This window comes from Bacillus rossius, chromosome 18 (genome assembly GCF_032445375.1).
Source record: "Bacillus rossius redtenbacheri isolate Brsri chromosome 18, Brsri_v3, whole genome shotgun sequence".
Taxonomy (NCBI): Eukaryota; Metazoa; Arthropoda; class Insecta; order Phasmatodea; family Bacillidae; genus Bacillus; species Bacillus rossius.
The window spans coordinates 9,714,935-9,740,298 of record NC_086345.1 but is presented as its reverse complement, the minus strand read 5'-3'; the positions used below and the strand labels follow the sequence as shown (position 1 = coordinate 9,740,298).

General features: G+C 39.3%; 1 protein-coding gene across 1 annotated transcript in view; it reads left to right on the top strand.

Annotated features, from left to right (window-relative positions):
• The window catches only part of LOC134541371 (homeobox protein goosecoid-like), a 97,042-nt gene extending 86,496 nt beyond the window's left edge, over window positions 1-10,546 (top strand). The window contains exon 2 of the mRNA XM_063384794.1: window positions 7,674-10,546. Coding sequence (XP_063240864.1) covers window positions 7,674-7,787 — 114 coding nt within the window. The 3' untranslated portion in view covers window positions 7,788-10,546. The remainder of the gene's footprint in view (window positions 1-7,673) is intronic.
• Window positions 10,547-25,364: the final 14,818 nt, after the last annotated feature.

The following is a 25,364-nucleotide window of genomic DNA, read 5'->3' as shown; positions in this document are numbered from 1 at the left end:
AAATTAACAGCAGCATATCATGCGAACAGCCTACTAATACAAATAGCGCACAGGACGGTCGCGTGAATGGGATAGGTACAGGTCGTGCGCATGGAAGGGAAAATAGCATATTTAATTTCTGGTACGGACGCATGGCGCAACAGCCAATGAGAGTAGAGAAAGACGAAATTTTTGCAGGACTAAGGAACTGTTCATAATAATCGATAATATTGTGGCAAGAAATTGTCGCGATATTACAATGCTCAGGTATAGGCCTATTTAATTCCTGATTTAAAAAATAATTATTGTTATTACTTATAAAATGTTACTATCAATTAATGTAGGGCCTAAATAAAAAATAAAAACATGGTTAGCTAAAAATTTAACATGGCCCAAATTAATTCATATGTTTAAAAAAAAATTGTGTTCACAACTTTTTTGGTCAGATGTTGAAGGATATTCATTTGGTTGTTAATGTAGTTACTTACTGACACTGCCAACAGATGCCGGATACATCGTGAAATTTCATTGGGTGAAATTAAAAGTGAGATTTCAATTGTGAACCGATTTCGAAAAAGTCGCGTGCACAGTCATGCACGTGGCCTGCTATGCTCTCGCTTATGTTTTTTGAAGTAAAACTACTTTGCTGAGGGGTTTCAACATTTTTAAGCGTTGCGAAAATTCCCATCGCTTGAGGGGAATATTTAGGTGCGTGGTGGGGGAACCGGTAGAGGAGGAGAGTGCGTCAGCGGCGACGCCACTCCAACGTATGGACTATTGGACGAATGGGAAGAAGGAAAAAAAGAGGGGGGGGGGGATAGGTACGTAGCGTAGCATGCTATATGCTAGTTGGGATGACCGGAACGGGAAATGGCAGGGGAGAGGTATACTGTATGTTTGTCTACTCCTCATTTTTCTAAATGGCAAACGATTGACGCTACAACATTTCTTATATTTAATTTAAAGTAACTAAAATTCATTTATTCGTTTCGAAAAGAGTTATTGATTAGTGCAATTAACTTAATAAGTAGGTATCATTCATATTTATGTGAATAGTGTGATTGCAAATGCAAATAATTAGTGTCGATTTAGCTATTCCTAATAAGCAAGAAGTGGACGGTGAACTCAGTCTTAAGCGTGGGCCGGACTAAGCGGCGGAGAGCCGACGCGGCAGTGGTGCGGCGGGCGGCCGCGTGCGGCGCTAGCTCCGCGGCACTCGAGCGCCCCTGGCGGCGCGCCGCGTAACTGCCAGCAGCCGGCCGCCCTGCGCCTGACGGGAGCCGCTTCGAGAGGCGGGCTTCGTGCCGCCGCGAATAACAACAATGCGCTAATTTGGAAATAAATGAGCAGAGCCGACCCCCCACCCCCCTCGACTGTGGGGGGGGGGGGGGGTTCGGGAAGGCAGCGAATAAATTTAATGACTGAGCGAATAAAGGGGCATCGAGTGGGAGGGCTGCGCGGGAAACGAGAGTAAGTCAAGGGGTGTTTGCTGTTGGCAGCCATTCCCCGCGCGGTAAGTGACACGAGGGAGGCGCGCAGTCAAGTGTCTCTGGAGGGCGCTGTTAACGAGATGGGGAGGGCAGCAGTTGAACGAAACGCTTTGAGGAAAAAAAAAAACACCCTAGCCTCATCCCAGCCACTCACATCGCATATCCTTGCAGAGCTTCGGCGCTGTCCGGGGAACAAAGCGGCACACTGTAATTGTTTTTTTTTTTTGTAAATTGTTCTAAGTTAATCATGTAAAATTACATATATTTGTACACTAGTACATTAACCGGCCGCCTCTAGCAACACGAGAGTTCACAGAAATGCCGCTAGGTATCAGCTCATGAAGTGTACATCCGATATGTTCCTTTCAGTACACAAATGTTCCGTCAGAATGTGTTTTTTCCTCAAGCTGTGGTCATACTATGCGCTTTTTTTTTGTTGTGTTTTTACCCAAGTTAAGATATGAAAGTGAACTACCCTGAATTAGATTTAATATGTCTAAACTATGTACAGGTAATCATTACAGTATTATATTACATGTTCATTAATTTTTTAGTAATAATCTAGCCGTATTTATCAATGGCGGGAATTAATTTGGTCGCATATGGATCCGGTAGCACCGAACACTGAATGTACTCTCGTATCGGACACACAAGTGGCCATTATGTCCTTTGTCCTATAGTATCGTACACATACGTAAATACCTGATTTTCTGTATTCAGACACCCAAACAAAAGTTTTCTGTTTTCAGACACATATGTAACATTTTTAAGGCTCATCTACAATTCAATATTTTTTTTTTTCAAAAATGGGATTTGTGTTTAGTACTAATTACTAACAATGTTCATTATTTCAATAGTTGTTCACATGAGTGTTTATAATTGTTTTAAATAGTAGCACAACTGGCCAGGCACTTCATCTTTATAGCCATTAGAAATAGCACCACCCGACACACTTGTGAGCTTTTACGTTCAAAGCCTCTTCTCCAAAGTGCATGTACCAGAAACAGTTATAAAACCAAAATGATAAAATGACAGCACTCTGAAAGAAATAACATTAATGCCTATTCCATCAATCATGGAACTTATCACCCTCTGTGTTAACACAACATATTTTTCAATTTAAAGACCAATTCTACAAGCAAACATATGTGATTGTAGTGGGTTCTTCACTTTCTCCTTTCATGGTCATTATTTTCATGGAAAGTTTCGAGCAGGAAGCATAGAACACAACTAACACCCCCCTTTGTTTCATCTGTCTGTCGCCAGTCTCTCTCGGAGACCTGCAGTGTCTCCTCATGAAGTCCATACCGCCACCTTCTTGGCCCAACCATGACAGCGAGGCTCCAGGAATACATCTCTGGAGGGACTGTCATTAAAGGAATGACGAAGTTGCAAAACATGGCATTACATAAATCTGACATTGGCCTTGGGGTATTCAAAAAATTGAATGATTTTCAATACTGAAATTTAAAACTTCATTACAACTTCGAGCCGCGCTTGCTTGATGGTGTTCTTTAGCCAGGAAAAAAAAGCACACTATCTTCACAGGCCATTGGCACAGTAACACGTCCCACCCACCCAACGTTTTGGTTTTCATCACAGCTGCGATGTTTGCCTGTTGCACATTTCTTAACTCGCCGTTTTACCAGATCCTTTTTTCGCTCGAACACGAGGTGATGGTAGGTTATCCTTTCAGGCATTTCATGTAGCACGACAGTTGCAATAAACATCTTTTTCAGCTGAAATTTAATAATCAAGGCCATGATTTGAGCTTAAGCCGTTAGTTGACTAAGACAGGAGTAAGATCTATTTCCACCTCAGTTCCTCACTGTTACTCCATTAGTCACACTTGCTCTAACAGAAGCATATTACTAGTGTGTGTTCTTACAGCTTCCATAAAATATTGTATCTTAATAAAAAAATATATAAAAATTGCACATATGTTTTCTCAGCGAACTTAATCCAGAGAGAATAAATAGAATGTTAATATTTTGATTATTATTCTTTGGTAATGGCAGCACTTACTTGAATAAATTACGAATGTTTCGCGGTTCTTTTCATCTTCTCTGAATAAAATAATAATTCATAGACTTCATTGTAGTTTATAATTATTAATATAATTTTTTTGTGAAATGCTTTAAGCCATCATAATTCTTTTTTATGGAGGACCAAAGTTTTTGATTTACGGGTTTTCTTTCATCTAATTAATTGCTTTCACCACAGCGATGCGAGAGGTATTTAATTTCCCTCCACACGCCTGTTTATGGGCGATAAGCCCTATCCATTTCCTTACGTCGCGCCCTGAAGAGGTTACAATCTTCATATTGCATTCATACTCAAGATTACTAACCTATGAATATTGTTGTTATAGATGTAGGCTATGTATCCTTCTGATTTAATGTAACATATATCTGGTTGTTCAGAGCCAAGCTTTTGAAATGAATACGAATGCGCTGCCTTTTTCGCTCTTAACGAATCCTGACACAAGCAGGTTTCCAGCAATACCTGGACAGTATATTTTTTTCACCTGCTAGAGCTCGGGTTAATTTAAAAACGCCTCCCCACCCCCAGCCCCATATTGCCCCGGCTAAATTACATGCGCCCTCTCCCGAATAATGTGCCCTGATTGTTCGTCATAAAAATATCATCGAGATCGAAAAACTTCATTTATTCTCGTGTAATTAACACTGCACCGCGGGAACGGATCGAGTGGGAGGAGGGGAAGAAGAGGGGGGGGAGGGCCGCGGAGCCGCGACACTAGCGCCCCTAGCGGCGCTCGCGACACTACACCAGCCTCGGCGAGCCCAGCTCCGGGCGTTTCACGGCCTCCCGTGTTGCCCGGCGAACACCAGACAACAGCGGTCTCATCGAGTTCATGAGGTTTCATCAAGTTCATCCGGTTTCATCAAGTTCATTCGGTTTCATCAAGTTCATTCGGTTTCATCAAGTTCATTTGGTTTCATCAAGTTCATTTGGTTTCATCAAGTTCATTTGGTTTCATCAAGTTCATCCGGTCTCATCAAGTTCATTCGGTTTCATCAAGTTCATTCGGTTTCATCAAGTTCATTTGGTTTCATCAAGTTCATTTGGTTTCATCAAGTTCATTTGGTTTCATCAAGTTCATCCGGTCTCATCAAGTTCATTCGGTTTCATCAAGTTCATTCGGTTTCATCAAGTTCATCCGGTCTCATCAAGTTTTGCGGTCTCATCAAGTTTTGCGGTCTCATCAAGTTCATGCGGTCTCATCAAGTTCATGCGGTTTCATCAAGTTCATGCGGTTTCATCAAGTTCATGCGGTTTCATCATGTTCGTGCGGTTTCATCAAGTGCATTCGGTTTCACTCTCGGCCAAGTATAATGGCGATCTACTTGCGAAATAATAAAATTCCACTAACTATACACCCTATAAACACCCTAAATTATTATTTATTTGCACAATTAGTTTAGTATCAACTGTCTGAACGTGCGTGCATTACAGCGTATGTTTTTTTTAAAACTAATATCAAACATTGTTTGATTTGCTTGTATCACGGGTAATTAAAAAAGGTCTGTTAGCAAATAATTTTCCAGTTGCATGGATTTTGCGTAATTATCCCACGGACTTCCACCAAGTATCCGCTGTTCAGCTTGTCACAAAAAAATAACGAAAAAAATATATATAAAGCAAGTCCATTTTCAGAAATAAAATAATTTATACTGAAAACACTGCCGCGAGCCATAAAAAGTTCTTGTTACACATGTTTATTTACACTTCCTTTGCATATATTGTTTAAGTTTGATAACTATCTTATCACCCGCTGCTTCGTTCACGAAAATATCAAGATGGCCCTCATATTGCCACATTGAAAGGAAAGTATGTGATTAAATCGAAATATCCTCGAGTACAGGGATTATTTCACACAGCAAGACATCAGGTGTATATAAATTTTAATTTATTACAAAACCATCCAGAGATAGAACAAGAAAAAAGGTTTTTATGTTTGAACGCCTGTTAATTTATATGTATTACGCATGCATTTTCTTAATTTCTTGTGATATATTCGGATATATATGTAAAAGAGGTAAATGTGAATTTATTAATACTTAATAAACTCATATTTACCTCTTTCAATTCTATTACAGAGAGATTTTCTGAAAACGTTTTTAAAATATGTGTCTAGGCTATTTATTTTCAATGTAGACTGAGCTAATTTTCAGTTTACAGTTTCATTGTATTCAGGTTTTCTGCCGGGGGGTAACTTCTGTCTAGCACAACACACGACAAGGCAACCATCCACTTTGCTATCCCTGACTCGCCACTGCTCGATTGTGAAGGCAACAGTAACGCATTAAGCGTGACAGAACTCTTCCCCAATGCAGCCTCCGGTATACCTACCTGCATAACATCTATACATTCCACAGCAGAGCACACAAAATGGACTGCTGTTTGTTGGAATGTTGCAACATGTAAACAAAATCCTTTTTAAATTGCTTAAGGACCAAGAGTGGACACACAATCCTTAAAGATTTTTTTTATATTATGTTTTCAATTATACCTCATTTATAATCCTTTCTAAACAGCCAGAGCACTTTGTCACTGGGAAAGAAAGTCCACAGTGGTTACTAACTTAAATTAAGCGATTTTAATGATTAAATATAAAAAAAAATCGCCGAAAGATTGTTGCAGACGGGGCTTATTTTCGGAGTTGAGGATTCAGTCGTAGCTGGCATAACACCTCCGAGCTTTTCCCTCGCATGGACACGAAGAGTTTTCCCATTCAATTCGACCTCATCTCTTAAGAAAAAGACATATGCTTCTTGCAAATTATATTCCAAACCATTTTACTTAACTGATAATATGTGCCAATGAAACACACACACAATAAAAACACGATTTTACACTTCAACAGCCGAGTAGCGCAGGAAAATAAGCACCGGGCGAGCAGTATTTACAGCTGGTGGTCGCAGATCACGTTTCATCAAGTTCTTTCCCCCCGCAAAATTATAATATCGAAATAGATATATTATGGGAAAATTAAATTACTCATTTGAAGTAGTAGTCTTTCATATTTAACTCCAACAGATGTTCTAGAAGAGATTGTTTGAAAACACTGATACTTTCTTTCTATCCAGGAGCATACAATTTATGCACATGGCAAGACGTGCAAACACTATTCATAAACCACTTGAGTTTCCTCGGTTCCTGTGGCCAACCAAAACCGCGCCTAGCTCTCAGTCGTGTCGTAAAAACCATCAGCATTAGCTTCTTATCCACAAGAGTTGTGTAATATATGTTTGAATGGCACGTCATCAATATATGATACACATGACTAGAGACCCGGGAAATTCACGGGTTCAATGACCTCCAGGATGAACCCCATAGTTCTAAGTACACTCGGTAAAATGCAACCCACTCATTGGCTGCTGTCTTGTGAAACGTCCCAACGTAGCAGCCTGTGATTCGATAAAGCTTCGGTTGGGTGTTTCTCATTGGTCCAGAGTCATCCAGGTGAGTTGTGAGCCAATAACAGAGGCAGCACTGAGGTATAACTATTTTTTGTATTTTAGCCTATCGCGAAATGAATTCGCGAATTTTTCCGGTATCTACATGACTAGAGACACCTGTATTTCGCGATTTCATTTCATGTCAAGGTATTTCTAAGAGTCATGGCAAATTGTGAGGGTGCAGCAGTACGGTGACCACATTCTCATTGGCCCCGTCAAGAGCGGGACGACACCTCTCCCCGACCTCAGCCAATAACCACACGAGAAAAGCTACAGTATTTTGTGAAATACCTTCACACGAAATGTTTTTCGCGAAATACAGGTGTCCCTAGCTATGACTAGAGACTCGGATAATTCGCGGGTTCATTTCGTGTTATGCTAAAATTCAAATAATTATACCTTGGTGCTGCTTCGGTCATTGGTTCACTGTTAATCTGGAGGACTGAAGGCCAATCAGAGACCCTCACTCACTGAAGTGTCGAATCACAGGCCACCCAGTCGAGATGACTCACAAGTTAGCAGCCAATGAACAGTTGGCATTTGCCCAAGTGTGTAGAGGATATTGGAGTCTATCCTGGAGGTCATTGAACCCGCGAATTTTCCGGGTCTCTAGCTATGACATGTACGCACAATATGGAATGACTACTGACCAGCCATGCAGTGAAGTGTGTGCTCGGGCAGGAACTCCTCTCACGGGACGCGACTGCTGGTGGTGTTGCAGGTGTGGTTCAAGAACCGGCGCGCCAAGTGGCGCAAGCAGAAGCGCGAGGAGCAGGAGCGACTGCGCAAGCTGCAGGAGGAGCGGGACGAGTCCTCGGACCTGGAGGTCGCGTAACTGTTGCGCCCGGAACGGCACGGCTCGGTCCAGCTCAACCCGGCCCGGAGGGGCTTAACGTCGCTCGGTCCGGGTCGACCCGGCACGGAGGGGCATCAGTGGCTCGGTCCAGATCGACCCGGCCCGTTTTGGCTCAGCACGGCACGGAGCGGCTCGGCATGGCCCTGTCCATGTCGACCCGGCGTCGAGGGTTCATCAGTGGCCTGGCCCAGCACGTCCCGGCATGGACTGACATCACATGGCTTGGTCCTGCTCGACCTGGCTCGACGTGGCTCATCTCGGCTCAGCACACCATGGTGTGTCTTGGCGTGGCCTGGCCCAGCACATCACTGAATTAACTGGCATCACATGGCTTGGTCCTGCTCGACCTGGCTCGACGTGGCTCATCTCGGCTCAGCACACCACGGTGTGTCTTGGCGTGGCCTGGCCCAGCACATCACTGAATGAACTGGCATCACAATGCTTGGTCCTGCTCGACCTGACTCGACATGGCTCATCTCGGCTCAGCACACCATGGTGTGTCTTGGCGTGGCCTGGCCCAGCACATCACTGAATTAACTGGCATCACAATGCTTGGTCCTGCTCGACCTGACTCGACATGGCTCATCTCGGCTCAGCACACCATGGTGTGTCTTGGCATGGCCTGGCCCAGCACATCACTGAATTAACTGGCATCACAATGCTTGGTCCTGCTCGACCTGACTCGACATGGCTCATCTCGGCTCAGCACACCATGGTGTGTCTTGGCATGGCCTGGCCCAGCACATCACTGAATTAACTGGCATCACATGGCTTGGTCCTGCTCGACCTGGCTCGACGTGGCTCATCTCGGCTCAGCACACCATGGTGTGTCTTGGCGTGGCCTGGCCCAGCACATCACTGAATTAACTGGCATCACATGGCTTGGTCCTGCTCGACCTGGCTCGACGTGGCTCATCTCGGCTCAGCACACCATGGTGTGTCTTGGCGTGGCCTGGCCCAGCACATCACTGAATTAACTGGCATCACATGGCTTGGTCCTGCTCGACCTGGCTCGACGTGGCTCATCTCGGCTCAGCACACCACGGTGTGTCTTGGCGTGGCCTGGCCCAGCACATCACTGAATGAACTGGCATCACATGGCTTGGTCCTGCTCGACCTGGCTCGACGTGGCTCATCTCGGCTCAGCACACCATGGTGTGTCTTGGCGTGGCCTGGCCCAGCACATCACTGAATGAATTGGCATCACATGGCTTGGTCCTGCTCGACCTGGCTCGACGTGGCTCATCTCGGCTCAGCACACCATGGTGTGTCTTGGCGTGGCCTGGCCCAGCACATCACTGAATGAACTGGCATCACAATGCTTGGTCCTGCTCGACCTGACTCGACATGGCTCATCTCGGCTCAGCACACCATGGTGTGTCTTGGCATGGCCTGGCCCAGCACATAACTGAATGAACTGGCATCACATGGCTTGGTCCTGCTCGACCTGGCTCGACGTGGCTCATCTCGGCTCAGCACACCACGGTGTGTCTTGGCGTGGCCTGGCCCAGCACATCACTGAATGAACTGGCATCACATGGCTTGGTCCTGCTCGACCTGGCTCGACGTGGCTCATCTCGGCTCAGCACACCACGGTGTGTCTTGGCGTGGCCTGGCCCAGCACATCACTGAATGAACTGGCATCACATGGCTTGGTCCTGCTCGACCTGACTCAACATGGCTCATCTCGGCTCAGCACACCATGGTGTGTCTTGGCGTGGCCTGGCCCAGCACGTCTCGACATGGACTGGCATCACGTGGCTTGGTCCAGCTACACTTGGCTCGGTTAGTTTTGGCACGGAGCGGCATGGCGTGCATCAGTCTAGCACGGGTCCAGCGCGGTGTAGCACATCGTTGCACGAGGCAGTGTGAAGTATCTCTGCTCTTGACAGCATGGCCCGGTCCTGTTTGGTGCGTCAAGGCACGGAATCGGAATTTCAGCCACTGTATTGGTTCCTTGCTGTTAGCAATTTGCAGCTGCAGAATAGCTTAAGGGTTGAATTACAATGAAGATGTACGATATACTGGGAAAAAAGAATAAAGGAGCAATACCAACAGGTGAAGAGATAGCACATGGCGACAGATGGTGACTGGGTGATCTCAATGTCAATAAGTACCCTTCTGTTGTCGAATTTACAGCCCGGCCATAAGTCGCTTCCTGGTTTCAACAACCATTTTCTCGGCATAGGATACACAACAAACTAAATAATTTTTATTTAAAAACGTTTTTGGCTATATAATAAAGTCCACCCGGCAATAAACAGTGTTGGCTTGTAGTTCACCATTATACCCAGTCTCTTCGGGGTGGGATATGTTGGCTTTGCTGTCTGATGCTCAAAATAAACCATTTATTTGTTGCAGTGATCTGAAGACATTACCTTTACACGTTAACCAAACAAAATTTAAAAAAAACATCAAGCATGCAATGAGTAATGATGTTCTTTAATCTAAGCTCTCTCGGAAACCAATCGACGCGTGGCTATATGCGCCAGCCTCAAACTGACTTAACTTTGTGTCGACTCGTCTTGTGTTTGTATGTACTGTGCTGCAGCCTGGGCATTTTAACCTTGTACATAACCCTGTCCATCTAGTCCAACATTTTGTACATATTGATCGTTATTGAATGTAGAAATTTATCTTTGTGTCATGGTTTGTTCTCTCTCTCGTTCATTGCGTATGTCGTTTGTTATTGTCGTATAACAAGTATAACTGTAACGTATTAAATAAAATGTGTTGAAATTTTATATGTGATTTGTTTATTTCCAAATGTACTAAATGTATCACAAGATTTTCATTTCCCATTTGATTAGACATTAGAATATGTTGTCGGCATGCCTTAAATAGCGAAAATTCTTTAACTTTTATTGATGAATATTTGACGAATGGACATTTAACAGTTACCAAAATTCCCCATTTATAGTGAATATCAAATGAAAAAAATAACTATTCGTTTTTTAATTGGTTGGATATTACATTGGCATTTTATTTACTTTCCTATCGTTAGTTGAAATTTTACTGAAAAACTGTTCACACAACGTACGCTATTTTTTTTGTATAACTCAATATAGGAGTCAATTAACGTAGTTACGGATTACACAGTATGACGGGAGTGTCATGCAGGAATAATATCCATGTTCATAGTGTGGATGCGAATGGCCACTAAAGTTTCTCGTTTTGATAGCAAAACGAATGCTGAGGAAATATGACTAGACACTAGGAAATTACGTAGCTAGCTCATTAGGAAGACTAATTTGACAGTCATTAAAAGTTTAGCCTTCTGCAGAAAACACAATTATAAAACATCAAAGAATCTCTATTTCTCGTTCTCTTTATATCTCTGCGTCTAATCCATTTTTTTTTTTGTCTGGTGTGTTCTCAAAACTCAATCATAAATTTTCTTGAGTACGTTAAATTCATCACGGCAACGTAGCTCCTCTATGTAACAGCATTGCCAATGTTTATCGACTACTTGCTTCATGTCGGAGCAAGCCCGTTAGTGATGTGAGCTATTTTTATAAGTGTTGCCAAAACGGTAAGAATCAGAGGAATCGTTTTAGCAAGTTTTTACGTCGGACACCACAGTTCCATTATCTGTCTCTTATTCTTTAGATGCAGTAGGGTGCTGTCCGTAGAATCATTTTAAAGTTTCATTCAAAGCTACCGTAAGACGAGCCATTTAATATTTGTGTCTAGCAAAAACATTTTAAAATTCTCCCACGTGCTAACAAGAATCTGTACATGAACGTAGGTCCAAACAATAATTTCTTTCACACTCGAATGGCTCCTCTTCCTAAATATTCTCCAGGGAAAATGGAAATGATAAAGTAGATTAGTTTCCAGGAAACTGCACTAATACGGATTTCACACCGTGGCACGGTTACCAGGCGAAGGAAATTTAAAACATTTCTGAAGGAGAAGAAGCCTTCACGGAGCGACTGAAGTCTGCCAGCTACTCGAGCGGAAATTAAGTGAAGCCAAACATTAACCAGACGTTAACAAATATCTCTCATTTGCTTTTCTCCGTCGCAAGCCACCTCTTAAGAAATTTCACCCATAATTGGAAACTGTCTGAGGTTTTACCAAGCGTTGCCTGCTGGAATTACATAACGATTTACCCACTGTTCAAGCTGATATAAGGTCTCGTTAAAAAAAAAAGTTTGTATTAGGCATGTTTTCGTTTATTCAATACCTACAACCTTTTTCACGTTTCTTCGTTTAGGAGTTATACATGATTACAGTTCATAGCTATCACCCCGAGGGTTTGCCCGAGTTTAAGTCTTTACTGCAATAGGCACATCTTAATATAGAGCATTAAACTATTCGTTATGCTCAGCGAAAAAGTGAAAATCTCGAGCACGCTATACTCTGGAGTAAGCCATAGGAGAAAAAAAACCATGAACAAATATTTTCCACCGATTTCAATTTTTGGTTATTTAACTTATAGTCACTGAATATGCTGTTTCAAATATGTAGTTTCTGTACAATACTATTCATATCCAATAGATTGCCTACCGCTTGACAAGCTTAGAATATATTTTTTTTTAATATATATACGTAGTAGTGTAATTTTTTATCTAAATCGGTTCAGTAATGATGAAATGATAAATTAAAATACTCCGAAACACCCAGAAACCTTAACTTTTACATCTATAGTAAAATGAGGGTTATTTGTATCTACTATATATAGTATATAGGTATATAAGCAATGAACGTTTTCTCAATTAATGAGTCTTTTTTATGTGTAAACGTCTTAGCTCTCGGTGAATGGCTTTTGAAAGCAGTAGTTTCGTGAAAATTGGAACGGAATTTGATGAACGAAAATGTGACGCAAAGATGGCGGACGCTCGTGCAGCAACATGAGCCCGTATACAGTCACTTTCGTACACATTAGGGGACACACCAAACGCATTGGTATGCCAAATTAAACTTTATGATAGTGAAACACCCTGGAATATATTTGATAAACTGAAATAGTCATAGGAAAAATTAATCTAAAGTCTTAAAATATCTAAGAAAACTGGCATTACAATAATATTATAGTACACATTCCTCTTCTAATTCCCGAAGAGACTTACTAGCACAATTGTAGAGCACGTGCTTATTAACCTCAAGGAGCATGGATCAAATCCAAACACTGGAAATCATTATTTTTTTACTTTCTAATAACATTACAATATAATAATATTATACAATAATAGGGCTGAATCAGCTCAGAGAGGTAAATGATTGTTTGTTGGAAGCATTTACAGACTTATTTCATTCGTTTTAGCAATAACAAATGTACAAACATATACTTAGTGTTATAATATCTAATTTAGAATGTTTCAGGTTAATATTTTAGTAATGTCGTAGCCGTATAACTTCTAACGTGTCCGGAAACTTTATAAACTCTCTAGTGGATTTTAACAAGATGTAGTATTTTAACAAAATAATTTGTCAAAAAAAGATCTAAAGCCGGGGTTTTATCAGAGCCGTTTGTGATAGTTAAAATTTTTTCGTATGTTGTTCTAATTGCTACCTGCGTTTGATGGTGGCAAGGAACATTTACTATTCAGGCAACGAATTGTAGCGGCGGGCGTAGAAATCCAGAAATTTGGTTACTTGAATTGCGAAGATCGTATTTATCAGTTTATTTATCACGCTCGGCATTATTTTAAAGAATTTCAACGTTGAATATTGTATCCAAGTTTCGTATTTAAGTTATTTTCAACATGAACAACATGACAATACGTGAATTTGCTCGTTACCGATGTTCAATATTTACACATCACTGAACTTTGAGTGCCTTTTCTTTCCAAATGATTCTTAATGTTTCGCTAATCTGATTTAAGTATTCAATGAAACCATTGTATCATAAAATTTACGTGGTATTTTCTTTTTCATAGGAGGATACAAGGATACAAGGATACAAAAAAAGTCTAATGTTGTTCTTTAGCGAAGACACTGAAACTAAAAGTTCGATGTTTGTCTCTTGATGGAATCTGAATCCGCCAGCTTCACTTAATTTATCCATGGATGTCATTATGCTTGCCCATCCACTGTCATGCTGCATTCGCGTAGTTTATAGCCAAAGAATGCCATACACTCAGGCCTAGCAATAGTTCGCAAAGTTTCTTATTGATTTCTTGGCAGTTGCATCATGTGCCATCTCCTCTAAGAAGGTTGGCAAAAATCATTGATATTAGGGCCAGAATCAAGCCATGGTTTTTTTTCTGAGGACAGGGAGGATATTTAATGCAGTTATTTCCTGTTGCCTTCTGCAACATATGCCGCTGACCACAAAACAGCGAAGATAAAGAGTGGCAACTCAATGCTATAAGTAACGACTTTATTTTATTTGAAAATACGAGAACTGTGTGAGATTTAGAAGCCACCTGAAACGTTTAAAAATAAATGTTGGCAACTTAAATTTTTTTTTTCTGTAATCTTTCGTTGCTGGGAACGTTTAAGATTATTTATTTTTCAATAAGGAACACCCAAAGCACTATGTTAAAATGGTTTATCATTTGTTTCAAATATTGAAAACCGCATAGCCGCAAAGTTTGAGCGCTGAAAATCATAACCCCAGTTTCTATTGCAAAAAAAAAAAAAAATACACACGAGCAAAGCACACACACAAGTTTTTGCTTTGCAGCCATACTTATTTCATTTTTACCAAAATAATTTAAAATTGGCAAAAATCATTTCAAACTATATTTTGTCATTATAATCAATATGCGACTGCGTTAGTACACCATTCAAAAAATTCTCAAACAAAAATGTTCGTAAATATTCTTTTTTTTTTATTTATGTTATTTAAGTTTAAGAATTTTCTATGTTTTCCTCGTATTGAAAACTTAATTTTTGATGTAGGAATTTCTCAACCGCATGTTTTTGTTTTTTTTTTTTTTTTTTTTTTTAAGTGGTTATATTCCGCCAATACAATTGCGGCCCCTCCCCCTCGCTTTTGTCATTGACCATCAAGTAGTTCATCAGTCTTCCGGAAATATCTTGTTGGGGAAGCCTACAACTCACGTAGTTTCGGTTCCCTGCAAGAATTTCCGAAGATTTCCGACGTTTTGCGTTTTGGTATTAACGCCACTTCAGCCGCTAAATCAGAAGTTTCTAATGAAAACAAGCATGTCGTGACTGACATAACCTAACCTAACCTAACCTAAACCTTTGATTTTTTTAATTTCAATTTTTGAGAGAAATTGGAAGTTGCACGAACGTGGTATGGAACCGAAACTATGTGAGTTGTAGGCTTCCCACCGGGACGTCCGAGCCTCGTGTGCGGCCTCGCCTAGTGTAAGCGGTACCGCAGTACGTCAGCGGACCACCGCGGTTACGTGACACGTGACGTCACTTGGTCGCCGGGTGTATCAGCCCGCGCGCGCGCCGGCTAGCGAGCTTACAGCCGGACCTGAGTCTTCCACCATGTCGAGCGGCCCAGCGGTCGCTACAGGACTTCGCCGCCGTTGGTGGTCTCTGCAGAGAGCATACGAGTGGTATCCTGTTTACCACGGACTCCGACGGCTGCGATTATGAAGGCAAGTACTGGAAGAAAGTCTGAGGGGCATAATCGGCCCGTGTCCACCATTGTGGACGCTTAACGAACTGGGACAGTGTTAGCTGGTCTCCCCCCCCCCCTTTTTTTTTTGGAAACGTATACAGGTGTTGACACCTCATGAGGACAACCTAATAGAGACTCGATAGTATCTTGTAGGAGTCGGTAATTAATAATATGTTAAATGTTTGTGCCTGCTCATGTTTCCATGATAAATGTGGCGTTTTGGAAAGTGACTTAGTATCACCTGCCTCTCTGTCACCTCCTTTTTTTTTCTCAATTCAATGTTGACGGTTAGTTCATGCTAACCCCCCCCCCCCCCCCCCACAACAACATATCTCCTCCCCCGGCCCCTGTGAGGATAGGCGGGTACCTCGTACCAGCCGGTGGCCACCCAAGTACCCGAGTAGTGTCATCAGTATCGACACGATAGATGTCGTCTGTTGTCTGTCACGGTCCTGAGCGATGGTCGGTGTCCCAGTGATCCTTGCATGTCTCATGCCGCAACAAATACACGCACACACAGCCTACCCGGTTTATTTATTTTTTTTACATTAATTTCCGACAGCAACGTGAAATTTTCATAATTAATAAAATATTACTCTTGTCACAAGTAGAAGAAACACAGATACACATACACAAAGTTTACATGGGGCTATTTTATATCGTGATGTTTTAACACATCTTCACCTTTTAAACGCTCGTTTCTCAGAATCATGCAGGGCCTGGTAATATTGTCAATCCCTGTATTTCGGAGATTGAGGAAGGTATGTAGTATTAAAAAAAAAACACTTCTTCCGGAATTGAGTACTTTTCGCCGTCAGCTGTTAAACTGGAATTTATACCAATATTTTTTTGAAGTTATACTTCTTTAGGCGCGTTATGAAAAAAAATGATGAGTGTGAAATTTTAAGATACGCGCGCATCACTGTAACACAAAACTAACAGGTTGAAGCTGCCCGCTAAATCGCTCATTAAGTCTCGAAAAAAAGCTACCAACAAAATAGAAATAGAACCTCTATTAGTCGCGCATGTTGGTACGCTCGTCGCCTCTGATCTCTGTTTTCATATTTATAATATTTATCCACATTTTTCTAGTTTCTACATTCACAACAAGTTTCGTACTAGTGCGAATTATATATGTGCTAATTAATTATATTCATTAGTGATTTAAATAGAATATTTTGATTAATATTATTTACCTACTATTCGTAAATATTAGTAAAAAAAATTGTGCCTTTATACTTTTTCAAGTGCTCCAATATAATTGAGGTTAACTATCCGTATGTATTATTTATTGATATAAATTAAACTATTATTTAATATAATTAATTCTAAATATTATTAAATTATTTATGTTAAATATTGATTATTGGTTATTTAATATTTACAAAATAAAGAAATAAATTTAATAAAACATTTAATAAAATCTTTGTGATAAACATTAAAATCGAACATCAAATTAAAATTTTAATTTTTATTATTTATTATTAAATTGAATATATAACAAATATTTATAAAAATTAATGAACAAATTTAATGAAAACTTTTTAATAAAAATGAAAAGTGAATATTAAATTAAGAAAATTATAAAAAAATTAAAAAATAATAAACTTAAATTAAATTTTTGAATTTATTATTAAATTTATTTAGTTTCATTAAAAATATTAAATAAACAATAATAAATATTTAAAATTAAGAATCTTATAATATTTAGTACAAATTATGTCATATAGATTTATTATTCTCTAAATTTTATTTAATTATTTTTTCAAATTTAAACTGAACTTTTTTGACTGTGTTGACTATCTTTTTCCAGCCCTTTTATTATTTTATTGTAATTAATTATTTGCATTTAATTAAAAACTATTTTTTAATGATGCCAAAGAAGTATAACTTCTCACGCGCGTACAAAAGTACACGCACCCATTTTTTTTAATGCAGGACCTATTTTTGGTCAGCATGTTGATATAACTACTCTTTCAGCTCATATGTATTGAGTCGTTTATCTTATCCTGCGGACAGCCTAAGCTGCACTGTCACACGACGGGATGTTAATGTAACTTAGAAACACTCAACTTAGAACAGTCAATATTTAGAATTCCAAATAAATCCACATAACATATGTCATAAGTTAGAACATTATTACTTAGAAACACGTAGTTTAAGATACAACTTAGAATATTGTAACTTAGAAAATTATTTCTTAGAACTACCATAACTTATAAACACGCAATGCCCTGGTATACAACATAGAAATATCTGAACTTAGAACTAACATAACTTATACAATCACAACTTAGAACCTGCATACCTGCAAACACTGTTAAACGTTACACCATAGACGCTTAGAACTTAGAACTATCATAACTTATAAATGTAATTCATTATAAACACTCAATGCTTAACCATTCAACTTGGAAACTTTGCAACTTGCAAACACAGAACTTAGAATTATCGATATATATGCACGCAAATTAGAACTGTCATAACTTAGAAACACCTAACGTTAAACCACGCCACTTAAAAGCGACGCACATTAGAAAATCATAACTTATAACAGGCATAACGTAGACAGCGCCAGGCACGTAACTGAAGGGGGAGTGATCCCAGTGATTCAGAACCCTCCCTTCCAGGATAAAAAAATATATATACAACCGAAAATGGAATAAAAAAATTGGTTGTCTGTAAAGTCGGTTTACGGACGATAGTTTAACGTGACGTCATAAAAAAACATTGATGAAATGATTGCCTACATTTATGAATGAAATTGAATCATTTTATTGAATGATTACTATTTTGTATGGATATAAAGAAGGAGTGAAATGATATATATAATTTAATTGATAAATATACTTTTATTTGCACTCATTACATTAACGAACAGATTATTTTAACTTTAACTTTTATACATGTTTGCTATTTAACTTCTTCCAATCTGTGTTATTCTGTTAAGGATAGGACGATGATAGGAAAAGAAGGAAACGAATGGGAGTGTTTCAAGTTTAATGTGCCTCGAAAAAGACAAATCGGTGGTTGTTCCAATCGAGTGGAAGAGAGATAGATGCAGCGCAAACGTTCAATGAGCGTAACGGAACAATGAGCGTAACGGGACAATGTGCGTAACGGGACAATGAGTCATCCTTTTTCGTGCGTGAAGCCGGCGTTCATCGATTTATTAGACGTTGTCACGTCAAAAATATATAGCAATCTAGCTACATAAGGTTAAAAATAGAATATTTTGGAAGGACACTTAATCTTTAGTGGGCTACAATAATGTATATTGTCCCCATTACAGTCCGACATGCCTTAAGTATACATAGAAGCTGCAAGAACTGTTTCCAAGTAGTCTGCATTTAATGCTACGCGTTATTCATGTATTTCTTACATTTTTAAATATTTCACAATTGACATAGAACACAGTACCAAAATCATTTAAATTATCAGCAAAATATTTAACGTCTGTAATTTTTTTTTCTCAATCAAAATCGTTGCTTAAATTTCTATGCGCGTACAAAACGTTGGAGCTCTAAAGATCTATATCTCCCTTTGATTTTTTGTGTGTCCGTTAATATTCTTTTTAAATTCAATTATAAAGCAAACTCACTCTCATGAAAGAAAACGCTGTGATGGCTGGGCTGTAGCAGCGCCCAGCAGAGGACTGCAGGACGGGAAACCATCTTTTCACAGACGAGAGAGCCAGACGCCCTATCGTGCATCTTCGATCTTTTTTTGTTCATTGTAAATGTGTTGATATAAGGATACTAATGGTCAATTAGGTTAGGTTAGCTAAATTATAAATACTTTAAAACATTTATGACGGTTGATTTGGTTAGGATAGCTACGTTAAAGATACGGAGAAAATAAGCGAGCATGAACTTCGGGTAACTTGGGGTAACTTCGGGTAAACCTTACTCTAGTTATAGTCTAGATTTAGGAGTGAGGGGAGTTAGTCATGGCGCCAATCGTTGCCATGGCTGGCCAATCCCCTCCTAGCACACGATGCATGCGACCCTCTCCCTGCATGGCTAATCCCAGCATGACTAGGCGTATAGGCTTCGGCCTGAGACGCACCTAGGTCCCTCCCCTAACCTGGGCCCCTCCAAAATACACTTAGTTTTAGTTAGGTTAGAGAGAAAAAAAATCTGTGAAGAGAAGGCTTCCCCTGCAGGACTGCTGGTCAGCACTGAGGCTTCCTCCTACCCTCCCTTGCTGCCCACCAGGGGGGCGCAGGCCGGGGGTATGCAGATCTCGAGCGACGCCCCGCAAGTGCCGCGTCTGACCGCCCCAGTTGCCCGCCCCCCACGGCGCGCACGCCACTGGAGGGGGCGATGCCGTGGCCACTGTCCAACACGACCACAATTCATCTCCGGCACGAAATAAAAAACATTCCTCTTTTGACGTGACAACGTCTAATAAATCGATGAACGCCGGCTACACGCACGAAGAAAAAGTGTCCCGTTACGAACGTTGTCCCGTTACGCGGTGTCCCGTTACGAAAGTTGTCCCGTCACGCTCATTGTACGCTTGCGTCGCATCTATCTCTCTCTTCCGCTCGATTGGAACAACCATCGATTTGACTTTTTTCGAAGGCACATTGAACTTGAAACAACTCCCATTCGTTTCCTACTTTTCCTATCATCGTCCTATCCTTAACAGAATAACACAATATTGGAAGTAGTTTAAATAGCATGTAACCCCTCTTCCTCCTTAATTGGAAGAGGGGTTGCGTCCCCGACTCACTCTGGGCGCGAAGGGAAAAAATAAATATTAAAACCAGGCATAAAAAGCTAAACAATATAAATTCCCCACACCACTGCCCAGGGGTCAGGCCAAAAAATTCAAAGGCTATAATAGCAGAGTACCCATTAAACAAACAAGAGGCAAGACTTTGGACGTATGTTATTAAAAAATAGAAATTTGCAAAAATAATTTTTACTATACATAACCATACAAGCTTAGTTACAAAAGCTGACGTTAATAATGGCAGCATCTTATCCCCATTTACGATACTAACAATAACCTTTAAAAAATCGTAAAAATATAAATACTGATAACAAGTATAAAAATATATAAGGGCGTGAGGCGTGGCCACTATAAAATATCAAAATTTACTGACTGCCCTAATACCAAAAATCAAACAAGACAATCAATACAAATATATAAAAAATCTACAAAAATAATACTGAAGTACAAACAAATTATTTAAATAAAGTTCTTAAACTCTCAATCAACGGTTTAGTCTTTCTTCAGATGTTCGTTGCTAAAGACTTGCCAAAAAAACAAAGTTAATATCCTAGGCGTGCGCTGGCTTCCTGACCTTCCTCACCAACTCCAGAGTCTAATGCCACGCCGGGCCATAGGTACGAATTCACAAAGGCGTGAACGATGACCAAAAAAAAATTATCTTATTTTTTTTTTAAGGGAAATGTAGCAAAAACTCTTCACGTAACATAACTATGTTACCACCGAAGTTTTTATCATATACTTCAAACAAAGTCTTACTTCTTTATTAACTTGCCAATGATTTCATAAAAACGTAGAATGGCCGCACCAACCAACATCAGGCTGCGCATGTAGTCCAATACCGATCACATACTTTTAATAATACTGCACAAGCTGATATATTAGCTAAATGCAACTTTAAGTATGCCAATTCCGAAGACAAACTCTCAAAAACAAATTGCAAAATGTTCGTTTCTTCCAAACTTATACTTTTATTACAACTACAGGCAAACGGGCGACCTTTTTTTAAAAAAATCCCACACTGGAACAACGTGTGAAAACAAATGGGCCTCTTCACCAAACTGGCTAATAAAAGTTCCGTCCAAATAAAATTTAGTATGGGAAAATACACAGTTCACTAGGTTTGCCAAAAACCACTGCAGCACCACGAGGGTAAAAATCAAAATTGCGGCCTCTCTTTACCTTGATAAGTTCAGTATCACAGGGCAATCCATTGCCCTGTCACCCAGCGTGGAGCCTCCATCCCAATACTCTTCGTCGCCCTTTGCCGTCCGGCACACCAGTCCGCGCCGTCACATGGCTCTGTCCTCGACGGTCGCTCGGCACGCACCCCCCGGCCCAGCTGATTTTTTCTTCCCGGCAAGCCGAATGTCTGACGTCATCAGCCAACCGCCGGGCGCTCACCAAGTGGTATTTACGTGAAACACAATCGATATTCTTAAACTCATAATCGATAGCTACCAAACGGCGTATAACTAATTAACAGAAACAAATATAATTAAAAAAATTTACAGATAAATTAACATTAATTAAAAAAGGCGTAAAAATACGTGAAATAAAAAACCAGATAAAACTAGAGACCAGCAACAAAAATAAATTACAAGTAAAAATGTGGCCCTGCCGGCCACAACCTCCGCCTTGAACAAAAAAAAAAATTTAAACAGCAACCTTAAAAAACTAAAACGTCAAAAAAAAAACCTTGGACTTGGAGACAAAGTATTCTCAAAAACTTCTAATCCAACAAACCAGCCCAAACTCAAACAAACAAACCTGCAACAAGGAAAACTTGCCTCCAAAGCCTCAGTCAAAATTTCAACGCTCAAAAAAAAAAAAAAAAACAAGAGAAGGATTTTCCAACAAGTAACGGAAAAGACAAACTAAACTCACAAACCGAACAAAACGGGATCTAAGTATGCCAAAACAAAACAAACAAGCTCCAAAGTCAAGACCGAAACGTATTAGACAAAACCTTCTCTCTCAAAATTATCAATAACTAAAGGTTGCAAACTAAAGCAAAGAACTATAAAAACTATAACCTCACAGGAAAAAAATCAAAACCATCACTGGAAATCTAAAAGACCACTAAAATTCCTGGTGCTGATCCTGCTCCCGCAGCTTGCAAATTAGCGTAAACCTGTTATTTGGGAAGTTTATAAATCCAAGAAACTGCCATTATTAAAAAAATCAAAAAAGTCAGCAAAATCGCAAAAGTCCAAAGTCTCTGCCAAGCAGAGTGGCGCAGGTTGTAACCCCTCTTCCTCCTTAATTGGAAGAGGGGTTGCGTCCCCGACTCACTCTGGGCGCGAAGGGAAAAAATAAATATTAAAACCAGGCATAAAAAGCTAAACAATATAAATTCCCCACACCACTGCCCAGGGGTCAGGCCAAAAAATTCAAAGGCTATAATAGCAGAGTACCCATTAAACAAACAAGAGGCAAGACTTTGGACGTATGTTATTAAAAAATAGAAATTTGCAAAAATAATTTTTACTATACATAACCATACAAGCTTAGTTACAAAAGCTGACGTTAATAATGGCAGCATCTTATCCCCATTTACGATACTAACAATAACCTTTAAAAAATCGTAAAAATATAAATACTGATAACAAGTATAAAAATATATAAGGGCGTGAGGCGTGGCCACTATAAAATATCAAAATTTACTGACTGCCCTAATACCAAAAATCAAACAAGACAATCAATACAAATATATAAAAAATCTACAAAAATAATACTGAAGTACAAACAAATTATTTAAATAAAGTTCTTAAACTCTCAATCAACGGTTTAGTCTTTCTTCAGATGTTCGTTGCTAAAGACTTGCCAAAAAAACAAAGTTAATATCCTAGGCGTGCGCTGGCTTCCTGACCTTCCTCACCAACTCCAGAGTCTAATGCCACGCCGGGCCATAGGTACGAATTCACAAAGGCGTGAACGATGACCAAAAAAAAATTATCTTATTTTTTTTTTAAGGGAAATGTAGCAAAAACTCTTCACGTAACATAACTATGTTACCACCGAAGTTTTTATCATATACTTCAAACAAAGTCTTACTTCTTTATTAACTTGCCAATGATTTCATAAAAACGTAGAATGGCCGCACCAACCAACATCAGGCTGCGCATGTAGTCCAATACCGATCACATACTTTTAATAATACTGCACAAGCTGATATATTAGCTAAATGCAACTTTAAGTATGCCAATTCCGAAGACAAACTCTCAAAAACAAATTGCAAAATGTTCGTTTCTTCCAAACTTATACTTTTATTACAACTACAGGCAAACGGGCGACCTTTTTTTAAAAAAATCCCACACTGGAACAACGTGTGAAAACAAATGGGCCTCTTCACCAAACTGGCTAATAAAAGTTCCGTCCAAATAAAATTTAGTATGGGAAAATACACAGTTCACTAGGTTTGCCAAAAACCACTGCAGCACCACGAGGGTAAAAATCAAAATTGCGGCCTCTCTTTACCTTGATAAGTTCAGTATCACAGGGCAATCCATTGCCCTGTCACCCAGCGTGGAGCCTCCATCCCAATACTCTTCGTCGCCCTTTGCCGTCCGGCACACCAGTCCGCGCCGTCACATGGCTCTGTCCTCGACGGTCGCTCGGCACGCACCCCCCGGCCCAGCTGATTTTTTCTTCCCGGCAAGCCGAATGTCTGACGTCATCAGCCAACCGCCGGGCGCTCACCAAGTGGTATTTACGTGAAACACAATCGATATTCTTAAACTCATAATCGATAGCTACCAAACGGCGTATAACTAATTAACAGAAACAAATATAATTAAAAAAATTTACAGATAAATTAACATTAATTAAAAAAGGCGTATAAATACGTGAAATAAAAAACCAGATAAAACTAGAGACCAGCAACAAAAATAAATTACAAGTAAAAATGTGGCCCTGCCGGCCACAAGCAAACATGTATAAAAGTTATAGTAAAAATAATCTTTTCGTTAATGTAATACCTAAACATATTTGAATTAATGAGTGTAAATAAAAGTAAATTTATCAATTAAATTGTAGATTTCATTTCACTCCATCTTTGTATCAATACAAAATAGTGATAATTCAATAAAATTGATTCAATTTCATTCATAAAAGTATACAATCATTTCATCAATGTTTTGTTATGACATTGTCAAGTTAAACTATCGTCCGTAACCGACTTTACAGACAACCAATTTTTTGTTGTATTTTTCAAACTAAAGTTGTGGTTCACTAGATATATTAAAACAAAATTAACCTGAAACATTTGAAAACACATATAACACTTAGTATATGAATGTTAATTTGTTTTCACCCTAACGACATAAATCAGTCTATAAATACTTCCTACAAACAAAACATAACCTTATTCAACTGATTCAACATTTACGATTACAAAATTTCACCACGAAATTCATTTATTCAACATGGAGTTGTATATACGTGGGCTAACAATTTATTGTGTCCATACAGTGTAAAGAACGCTGCACTATCTCTACATTTCAATGTTAGCTAAGGATTTTCAAGATTTAATGTGTATTTTTTTAAGTTTTCATTATTTATTTTTATGACCATAAATTATAAAATATAGTATTGAAGTATAGGTGTACTATTATATGGTTTAGATAAATACAAACCTATACAAACATACACAACAGCAAAAATACTAAAAAAACCACACAGTTATTACAAAAACAAATACAAACAAATTAAAATAATTACAACTTAAGGTGATAAATATAGCTATTAAAGAAAATTAATAATAATGAGGGAACAAAATATTCGAAAATATCCCCAAACTAGCTGCAGTACCCAGCGTTGGCCGGGCTGAACACAGGGTGAAGGGGAACTGTTTAGAGATCAGATGTAGTTAGTAATTGTCTTCTTAATTTGAATGTCAAGTGTGCAAAATAATTTATATCACTTTCAGATCCCGACAGACGTTGTTCTGCCAGTTTATAGTTATTTACCTGGTGTCTGTATGTAATATAGACTCTATAAAGCAATATAGAAAAAAACTGAAAAATAAGGGATTAGGTACTAATATTGAAAAGATTCCATTATCTAGCTAATGCTCGGCATGCATTGCAATGCCTCATTCAGTTTTGTTTTGTAATATGTTTGAAGTAGTTACACATATACAAATAATCTATCCATGTCTCTATATATTTATCTCTATCTACATCTATAGTCCTATATATCTATGTATCACTCTATCTGTATTTATCTCTTTATATCTACATATATACCTCACACTATCTCTA